Source organism: Lathamus discolor, chromosome 4 (genome assembly GCF_037157495.1).
Source record: "Lathamus discolor isolate bLatDis1 chromosome 4, bLatDis1.hap1, whole genome shotgun sequence".
Lineage (NCBI taxonomy): Eukaryota > Metazoa > Chordata > Aves > Psittaciformes > Psittacidae > Lathamus > Lathamus discolor.
The window spans coordinates 100,548,584-100,559,061 of NC_088887.1; the positions used below are offsets into that span (position 1 = coordinate 100,548,584).

Below are 10,478 nucleotides of genomic sequence, written 5' to 3' on the forward strand. Positions count from 1 at the left end.
TGCTGCATCCACCTCTAGCCATAGAACCTCTCTCAATCAAACCAACACAAAAAAAGATTACATTTATACTGTATCTTAAAATCTTTTACCATTATTCACTATGTTGTTATATTTTACTGTTTTAACAGTTGTGGGATATGACACCAGTAGTGTCTTGATGGTGCATCGGTGGAACTTGAAAAGTGATATTTACAGAAAAAAACAGATCTCTAACCCTAATCATCCTGCAGAAGATAGATAATGCTGGGCACACACAGCAGATGAGAAAGGAACTAATGTGTTTACAAGAATTTTACGTCCTCTGCTTGATCAAGGCTGAACATTTGCACGAAGACTCTTTCCACTTACTCTCAAAATATACAAGAAGGTATTTTTTTAACTAACGGTTTGTACGATCTGACTTCTGTTGTCTTGAGTTTGTTTGGGAAATCCGTGTGCGGTGCAATTTTTAGTTTTTATATTTCACTATGTCGAGATAACTTGCTGCTTTGTACAGAGGGTTCTTAGGGTGTGTCTTACCATGTTGGGGCTTGGTAGGAACATACTGTATAAGGCAACCAGCTCTCCCCACAGTGAGTACCTGTTGATTTGGGATGTTCCTGCTGATCATGCTCTCTGCAGTGGAGGAACTCCAGGCGCAGCATTGCATGTTCTCTGGGTGCATCACCAAGGAGCTGACGGACTATTGCAATTCCTAAAAGGGCTCTACCATCTACTTGTCCTAGTGGGCATCATCCAGAGAGTGTTTCATTGGTTTCTAGTAGCTAAAATCCATCTTTCTGCCTTGTCCCTTGCTGCGCAAGTTGCAAAACCAAGGGACAGGTTGCTTAGCAACTAATTTCTACAAAACCTGAAATATTTCTCTTGCTCAGAGCATTACAGAGAGCACACAGGCCTGCTTGAGTCTGATGAGGCTGACAGGCTGATTCAAATTAAATTATTAGCAACACGAACTTTTGGGAGTGTGTGCATGGAGGAGGGCAGGTCTAAAACTGGTCTAGGTCTGAAAGGTCTGGTTTACCTCTACCTCTACCTTGCGCAGCAACATTTCAGCATTTATACCTGTCTGTGTTGTTGAAGATGAATTTGATTCTCCTGTTTTTCATACGGTTAGTCATATTTATTTTTTAAAATGCTGATGTTTTTTATTAATTTCCTCTATAGAGCAGAAACTGATATTGATAAATGATGCCCTTTGTCCTATTGTCATATTTTAAAGTTTCTTTTAAAAATAAAAAGCATTTAAAAACCTGGATTGACCAAAATTACCTTTTTTAGAAGGATGTTGTCAAGATGAATAAGCAAAATGCTCTTTTTTGCAAAGGGCTCTTCTCTGAAGAGTCAACTCTCTCTTCCTTTAATCCATTTCACTTTTCAGCATGCTATTGCTGATGTGCCTTGAAGAAACTGGTGTAAAGAATACAACTGGAGACTAGATCCAGGGCTTTCCTGTATGTCCTACGTAAGCATACCTCATGGTCTGCAGATGCTGTGACACAGCACATCAGTGGTGCTCAGTCTTGCCGCATTTTGGGCTTTACTTTCTCCCTGTGAAGTGGGGAGTCCATGATGTTTATCGCTACGGAGCACACTGCTACCTAGAGAAGACTGCTATTGTCCCTTGGCTGAAGGTGAAAGAAAATAAAGCTTCTCCTTTGTTTGCCCAGCAGTAATTCACTTTTGAGGAAACAAAAAACACAATCTATGGCATTAACTGTAGACCAGTGAGCTGCTGCAGTGAAGGGTGAGTGGGCTTTCATGTGCATGTCACAGGGCTGCTATGTATTTTCAGGGGAAATTCTCTTCTTAAACATCCTGTACTGTGCTTAAGCATTTTGCAGTCATATTCTCCGAAATGCTGTCACCTTGGCTTTTGTAGTCATACAGCTTGTTGGTATCCCTCTAGGCAGAATATTTAAAAGAATATTTTCAACTGTAATTCACACAGCACTAAAAAGATTCTTTTTCCAGCTTGAATGTTAATTGTTTTCTAAGTCCTCCCTCTTCCTCTCCTGGAAGCTAAGTGCTTGTTTCCCCTTGGAAGCCTTTTCATTACACCTTATGCATGTTTTCTGATGTCTGAAGTGTGGTTGGCTGACAAAGCTGTGCAAGATGAGCAAGTTGCCTGCCAGTATTTCATTCCAGCTGGAGAAGATGTATGAAACATTACTGGACTATGCTGTACAGACAGCATCTCTCATGGTGGTAGAAACATGGGAGCACTGAAGTGAATTGAAATCACCATTCAGCGCTCTTTTCCTGAAGAGCCACAGCAGCTGCAACACGCCTGGAACTCCAGCATGAATTGTGCTTACACTGATGGAGCATGGAGTCCTCAAGCTGAGGGATCTTCCCCTGGGTCAACACCTAGTCCTTCTGAACATGTAACACTTGAACAAAGCTGAGGAACTGACTCCAAAGGAGACTCAATTTGGGAGTGAGGTGTGTTTGGACAGCTCTGCAGTAAACTCTTGGCCACCTCCCTCCTGTTCTTTTCCAAGGTGTCATGATACCAGTATTACTTATGGGTGGATGTTGGGTAAAAATACCCATTTTGCAAAATTTCCTTGCTGTTCTTTCTGACTAAACTACCTGCAGGGTTATCTGAATTTAAGCTGAGCATCCCCTTATCTCACAGTCTCAGATCAAACTGTTTTTAACTTAGAAAACTATATAAACTGAAAGTGAGGCTGAGAGGGAAAGGGAAGTTTGTCCCTTTGCTATGACTTTAACAGCTATAATGTAGAGTTATGAAGAGAAAATAGGTGTCTCTTTACCTCCCGAATGAAATAAGAAGGATTTGACTCTGGGACAGTTAAACCACTTTCCTTCCTGTTCTGTCATGTTAGGGTAACAATCTCAGTTTCTTTTGTCTTCTAGAACCACACAAAAATGGATCCCTGTTGTCTGGTCCTTTTCGTTTGAGTTGCTGAATAACAAATCTCAGCTATTTTAATGAATTGCATTATTGGAGCCGGGAGGGGAGATTCTTTTGGTACAGATGTAAACTATGCATCAACCCATGCAGACACCCACACACACTCAAGTGAAGCAAAGTCCCCATTCCCTGGGGTTGCTGAAGTGCAGCAGCAGGCTTTCAGTGATATCTCCAGCTGTGCCAAGGCTTGTGCAAAGAAGGTTGGCCTTCCTCTGCTCTTCACTTCAGAAAAAAATTACTTTCTCTTCTTTCTTAGCTGGTGTTTGCTTGGGGAAAAAACAGTATGCTTCAGAGCCATTCCTGGATTTAAAATGAGGAGTACCTGTAGCACTTAGGCAGGTGATGGAGAAGGCACTGGTCACATACACAGTGCCTGAGGTGCTGACATGAGCCAGTTGTGTTCCAGGTGGCTGAAGGAAGATCAACCTGAGCCAAGCTTCAGTCTCTTTAAGCTGAAAATACTTAGTAAAAGGAAAAGTATGTGGGCAACTGCTTGGAATGACAGCACTGATGATAGCAGGAGACTAATATCGTGGTTAGACAGGGCTGAAACAAGATAGTGTATAGGGCTAAGAGCCAGACAGTGCAACAGAGAATAATCCCGAATGGTGACATTATTGTGCTCAGCTGTTAGCACTCTTTACAGTGCAGTACAGGTGACTTCCCTACCTGGTCCTCTTGAATTTGAGACTATCACCTGAATGTCAGCACATTGACTCTTATAGCACCAGAAGTGATAACTATGCTTTGACTGAGAGGGGTTGGCTAATAATAAGGAGGTGGTTGTCTGGACACAAGAGAAGGATTGTGCATGATCCTAAAAAAGTGTAGGAATGGAAAGTTTGTTTTATGCCAGCTGAGGAAATTGCTGTTAGAGAAGGATATGCCACTTTTTTTTCCAACTGTGTCCAGTTCTGGGCTCCCCAATACGAGAGAGAGGGGAAGCTACTGGAGAGAGTCCAGCGAAGGGCCCCTAAAATGATGAAAGTACTGGAGCACATTTTTCAGTATACCAACACTCTTGTCTCATATATATATATACATGTACATACACAAACACACACACACACACACAGAGATATCATTCCTTAGTAAATGGACCAATCCCTATAAAGCTGCTGAATTCATCTGGTCCATGATGTCGGGCTCCATCTCTTGTAACCGTCTTTCAGAGCAGGAGAGACGGTGTGCAGTGTTGGATTGTTGCCTGGTGATGACAGTGCGGAACTCGTCTGGTCACTGCTGGGCTCGTCTGGTTTCATCAAATTTCATTCTTCATTGGGATGATGGTCGGAGGGAAATCAGGGCCAGTCACTGGTGACCTGACGACATCTAGCTGATGGGCTATAATAGTGCTACATAGCAGGCAACGACATCCATCTGAGTTTATTGGCTGTTTTCCCCTAAAATCAAATCCCTTTGAGGTACACATCAGACTTCCCCATCTTCCCGCATTAGTCAGCAAGTATATGCAGGTCCCTGAGCAAAAGCAATCCCACGAGTGGGTTTGCCTTTACCTGAAGCAGGAATAACCCAGACTGTCTTCTCCAGCAAATTCTTTATGTGCACCACAGGAACTTTATCCCCTTCTACAGAATGTAAAAGTTCTGACTGGGCTGGGCCAGCCCTGTTGGCAGATCCTCTGGTGTTGACCAACCAGGTGGCCTTTGCCAAGTGAGTATCCCAATGTTTGAAAAGTCCCACCCCCCATTGCGCTCAGTAAGGTTTTTAACAGCCCATTGTACCGTTCGATTTTCCAGAGGCTGGTGCATGGTATGGGATGTGATATACCCACTCAATGCCATGCTCTTTGGCCCAAGTGTCTATAAGATTCTTCCAGAATTGAGTCCCATTGTCTGACTCAGTTCTCTCTGGGGTGCCGTGTCACCACAAAATCTGTTTCTCAAGGCCCAAGGTAGTGTTCCGGGCAGTGGTGTGGGGCACAGCATATGTTTCCAGCCATCCGGTGGCTGCTTCCACCATGGTAGCAGGCACATGGAGCTTGCCTTGGTGGGTCGGTGGGAGTGTGATATAATCAGTTTGCCAGGCTTCCCCATACTTCAGCCATCGTCCTCCATACCAAAGAGGCTTTAACCTTTTAGCTTGCTTAATTGCAGCACACATTTCAGAGTTGTGAATGACCTGGGCAATATTGTTCATTATTAAATCCACCCCTCATTCACGAGCCCATCTGGATGTTGCATCTCTGCCCTGATAGCCTGAAGTGTCATGGGCCCACCGGGCCAAAAATAATTCACCCTTATGTTGACAGTCTAGCCCATCTAAGACCACGAGCTGACCAGCAGCCTAGTCAGGAACCAGAAGCCATGAGGAGTGTAGAACAGTTCTGGTGATGAGGTGACAGATTGAGTCTATGAAGATCTGACTTTAGTTTCTTGTCCTCTGGTTTAATTGCCTGATAGTATGTATCTATCTCAAGTGGTGCTTTTAAGAAGTGCATTAAAGGCATAGGCACTCTGAAATTGAAATGATGGGGAAGAGACACATAACTACCGAGATGGTGCAGAAGAGATGTCAGACCCTGTGATGACTGAGGTTTTGCCTCTCTCCAGTTACTGGCTCCCTAGACATTAAAAAATCTGAATTTATTGAAGTTTATCACTTTCGTACTTTCCAGGCTACCTTACACGGTTTTTTTCATCCCTGTTCACTGAATTCAGCATTTTTGCAGATGCTAATGAAATACAAACATTTCACCATGGGTCAGGCTTCCTTTAGACATGAAAGACCCATTATTAACACTTCTACTTTGTCCAAGAAAATTCACCACCAAGTAATTAAGAAAGTTTCAGATAAAAATGAGTATGTAATTCACCTTTTCCATTGTCACTAATTTCAGGAGTGGTTTAGGGCTGAGCATTGCTTCTCACTTTACTTGGCAAGTTAAGAACACCGTACTGACCAGTAACGTGGGGTTTGTTGTCTTTCAGAATAGAGGGTATTTACATGGAAGAAATCTTGCTGGCTTTTGTTCATGTCAGTGTTTTCTAGGAATACAGCTCTGCAATTTTACCATCTTTTCTTCCAATTGTGTTATAACACTTTCCAGTTCTGTTCCAGTGTGTAAATAAGTGTCTCCAAAGTAAATGAATAAATTGTGATATTTTAATCCCACCAAATTAATTTCTTTCAGCTGCTGGCTATTACTTTCCTTCTCTGCGTGTGTGTTGATTTGTAATGAGAAACTGGGGTTACTGATTTTTGCCTGGACCCAATTACCTTCCTGTTTTATGAATTGCCATAAAACTGACCATTATTGTATGGGCAAATGGTGTCATTCCTTTGCCATGATGAATTCTCACTTCAACCAGCTGGCAGCGGGTGAGCAGCCGAGGGAGGCAGCACGTTTGGCTAGTAAAGGAATTCCAGGATTTTCTGTATTGCTCCAAAGCTCCCTGTGGGTTGCAGATTCTCAGCTGGAAAGTAAAGGCAAGATGCTCAAGATGTTTTTTGACCATCAAGGAAAACACCGCTTCCTGGGAGCTCCCTCTTTGAAGTCTGCAGCACTGCAGCAGGTTTTATCACTCTCCCTCTGTTCTGGCAATGTTCTTAGCTGTGAAATACCACTGGTACTGCTGTCACAGCAAAGATTTAAGTTGTTCCTTGTGACGGCAGGATGAAAACCTGCTGAAGACCTCTGGCCCAGATGGCACTGTGTCTCTTTGTAAGGCTTGTGCATGAGCTTTTGCCTTGAGAGAGAACAAGTTTCCTTCACAAGAACACATCATTTTTCCTAACATTTATCTGAAGGCTTCCTCTAGAGAGAGGAAGGTAAATACTGACCTACTTCACAAATTGAAGCTCTTGGATTTGGTAGCTTTTATTCCCAGAAGTGGTTCTTTTTTGTTACACTTGCTCCCTCAACAGGCTCCTTGCCTTTTCAACGCTGTCTTTCTCTCAGTGTCTGATCTTAGGATGACTGCAGGAATACAGAGTTTTCAAGTTGTCTTATTTGCATTACAAAATTATCTCCTGTCATCAGTCACTGATTCTGGCCAAGCACACCCAGGACTGCCTCTCACAATCAAACAAGTGATGTAAGCCTGAGGACAAAGAGGAAAATACACTGAGCTGATGCAGGGGGGATGTGAAGCTTCCTACTGCCAGTCAGAGTGGTAACAGCTTGTTTAAAAAGGCAGTGGGTGGATGTTGACCAGCACTAATTTTAGATAACTGGGATCTGGTGTCAGGAGAAGGGGGGTTTAGTTTTGCAGGGAGCATGTGAGAGCAACACACAGGGGGAATGGAAAAAGGGCACAGCTGAAAGGAGCTTAGGGATTAAACTAGTTTATAGCTGCCCTTCTCCACTGGAGTCAATAACCACAGGGTTGTTCTCTGAAAGAGTAGCTCTGTGTTTGCTCTCCACTCTCTGAGTTAAATATTGGTTAATGGAAACCAGTACTGCTCCTGCTTTAAAAATATGCTCTGTCTTCCCAAAAATAGAGATTGAATGGAGAATTGAAATGTCTGGCCCAGGGCTGAGTCCCAGCAAATAAATTGCTTACACTGAGTTTTCCAGCACTGACTTAAGTCTGTCTACATTGAAGTCTACTGCAAAACTCCCATCTCTGAGCCCAGGCAGTGCATGTTCAACGTCCCACCTGAGTCTTGTTTAACAGGAAAGGGTATCCCTGCTTCCATGGTGTTCCCAGTGAGGGGAACAGTGTAAGTGTAGAGAGCTGGGGCAGCACAGAAGCTGGTGGGTGTGTCAGTGCAAATGCATACAATTGGTGTTTGCAGTTTACTCCAGAATAGTGATGTATGTATGGGAATGTCCTCTTATTCAAAAGCAGATGACAAACAGCTGTTTATGTGTTTTAATCAACTAATAAATTATGTGCTTACTCACCTACAGGTTGGTTAAACGGTGAGGTTTTTTACAAAGAATAAACATGGCCCAGGAATGAAACTTGGGAAGGAGGAAATGCAGTTTACAAAATTGTCTGTTCCCTGTTATACTGACCTCCTAAAACTCAGTGACCCTTGCACTACTGCAGCCATCCCCACTGCACTGCTGCTGGGCTGAGCCCTGACTTTTCATAGTCATAGAATGGTTTGGGTTGGAATGGACCTTAAAGACCATCCAGTTCCAACCCCCTGCCATGGGCAGGGACACTTTCCACTAGACCAGGTTGCTCTAAGCCCCATCCAACCTGGCCTTGAACACTGCCAGGGATGAAGCAGGCACAGCTTCTCTGGGCCAGTGTCTCACCATCCTCACAGGGAAGAATTCTTTCCTAATACCTAATCTGAATCTCACCTCTTTCAGTTTAAAATCATTCCTCTTTGTCCTATCCCTAAAGCCCTAATAAAAAGTCCCTCTCCAGATTTCTTGTGCTCCTATAAACCAGGTGTGTATTCAAGCCCACAGTGTGCACTGCTTAGCAAGAATTTGCACCATCTTCTATTCCTGCTCATCTGCCACTGGATGTCATTTTTCTCGTTCCTCTAAAATTTTACATGTGGCTCTAAAAGTATTTGCTTGTGTGCAGGTACGAGTTGCTCTGAATTGCATTAACACAAAGCATCTCGCTGTCTTTACCGCCCTATGCCACATTTGCTTTTCTGGTAAAGGGCTTAGATAAAGCGTCATTGGGACCATAATACCAAAACGTGGGAGGCTCTCGATTTTCTTTCTAATTCCTGTCCTGTGTTTTAATTCTTTTTAAATCACAAGTGCTCTTAAACCATAGTATTTGGCTATTTTACACTGTGACCAAACTTTGATTAAAGCAGTTTTGGTACCTTTGGCTTCATTTTCGAACTGTGACTAAAAAGACAAATACAGGTTATTCAAATGCAGCAGTAGAGACTGTGGACTAAAATATATGTGCTTTATATATATTGTGCACTTTGGGGTCATTTTTATGAACTATTAAAATACCAGTCATTAAACTTTCATACTGCAGAGCTGAGTAACGACTTAATAACACAAATGTTTTTATTACCTTGCAGCTACTGGTTTGCGAACTGTAGTTACTGTGCAATCTTCCAGCTATGCTCTTGTTTTCAGTAACTGTATTTAGCAGTTTAAACCATATAAATGTTAATACTGGACTTGTAGGAAATAAACGTCTGCATAAGCCTTGCTGTTGGTTTTTTTCACTGTAGTGCGAGAAGGAGTTAAGTTTCTAAAATGAAGCAACAATTTGAATGCTGATCCAGCCTCTTCAGGAAGAGCTGTCACAGCCTGACTTGCCTCAGCACTGCTTATCATGGGAAAACCTACTTCAGGGCCTCTCTGACAGCAAAGCCTTTATTTCCAAGGAGACTGACAATAGGCTGAAAAGCAGGGTTTTTTCTAATGAACTGACACTTCATAGGATTTCTTTTAATGATGAGTAAATGCCAGCAGCCAGCAGAAAATCTTTTGGTTTCCCAAAAAATCCCAAAGATTTTCCTAAATTATGTAAGGCAGACATAATGCGCTCTCCTCTGCCCATCAGCGTGGCCTTTAGCTACCATTCTCTGCAGAGAGCCCAGGAATGCCTGTGTCATACTTATGCCTAGGTCTTTTGACCCACCACACTGGTCTGCAGCTAGGTGTAAAACAGTGGTGCAGCTTGGTTAGGTGCTGTATGCAGTTTGCTATCAAACACACTCATTTCAGGAGAAAACGTGTTACTACTATTGTCATTAATAGTCTTGGCTTTGTAGTGAACTCGAAATATGTAAGGCAAAATTAATCCCACTGAATGTCTTAGTCTGAGCTGATTGTCTTCACCACCAGTACAAAGATGTAGGCATACAGGTGCTTTTTCTTAGACTAGATCAAGTAAATTCCTGCGAAAAAGCCTGTTTTCTCTCAACTGATTAACACTGAGAATCCCAATGAGAAATTCAAATGTTCAGAGCTCAGGTAAGGCAAATCCCATCCTCTGTGTCTGGAAATACAACCCTCTCATCAGGAGGTGGACTTCTCTAAAATCTGTGCCCCCAGTGTTCCCCCTCTTAATCCATTCATAATGATCAAGGAATTCCCTTTGATCTCTCACAGGAACAGCAAACACGGATGGCTTAGCATGTTATTTCTTTTCATGCCTACTGTCGTGCAGCCATTTCTCCTCTAGATCCTGCCATGTCTGGTTGTGGCATGTGTTGAAACCTCCTACTTCATGGTGTCTTGACACAAACAGGATGATATTCAGGCCTGACTCCATAAAGTAATGTGGAAGGCATTTGGCAGCGTTCCTAAATTCTTGCTGTTTAAACATGAGGAAGCAGGTCACTTCTGCATACCAGCATTGATTTATAGAAACTGAATGCCATGAGGAATCCTTCCCTTTAAACTAAGCAGGTGATGCAAGGGCGCATTTCTACTCCCAGTTGTAGGTTTGAGCCCAGCCACCCTCACACAGTGAAAGAAGCGACCAGCCTGTCAAGTACAGTAGTCAAACATAGTTTAAAACATTTACTACTTCTTTCCTGATGTCCTTCATGAGGGCTACTGAGGGAATGCTCCTCTGTATTTCTCTGAGTGTTTTAAATGTTTTGGGGTAACTTCCCCAAGCCTTGATTT

The 10,478-nt window shown here is 42.9% G+C and overlaps 1 protein-coding gene across 2 annotated transcripts in view; it reads left to right on the plus strand.

The window, feature by feature from the left end:
• The window catches only part of WDFY2 (WD repeat and FYVE domain containing 2), a 63,885-nt gene extending 62,632 nt beyond the window's left edge, over positions 1-1,253 (plus strand). For both annotated transcript variants that reach the window (XM_065678302.1, XM_065678305.1), the window contains exon 12: positions 129-1,253. In XM_065678302.1, the coding sequence (XP_065534374.1) occupies positions 129-158 (30 nt within the window). In that variant the 3' untranslated portion in view covers positions 159-1,253. The remainder of the gene's footprint in view (positions 1-128) is intronic.
• Positions 1,254-10,478: the final 9,225 nt, after the last annotated feature.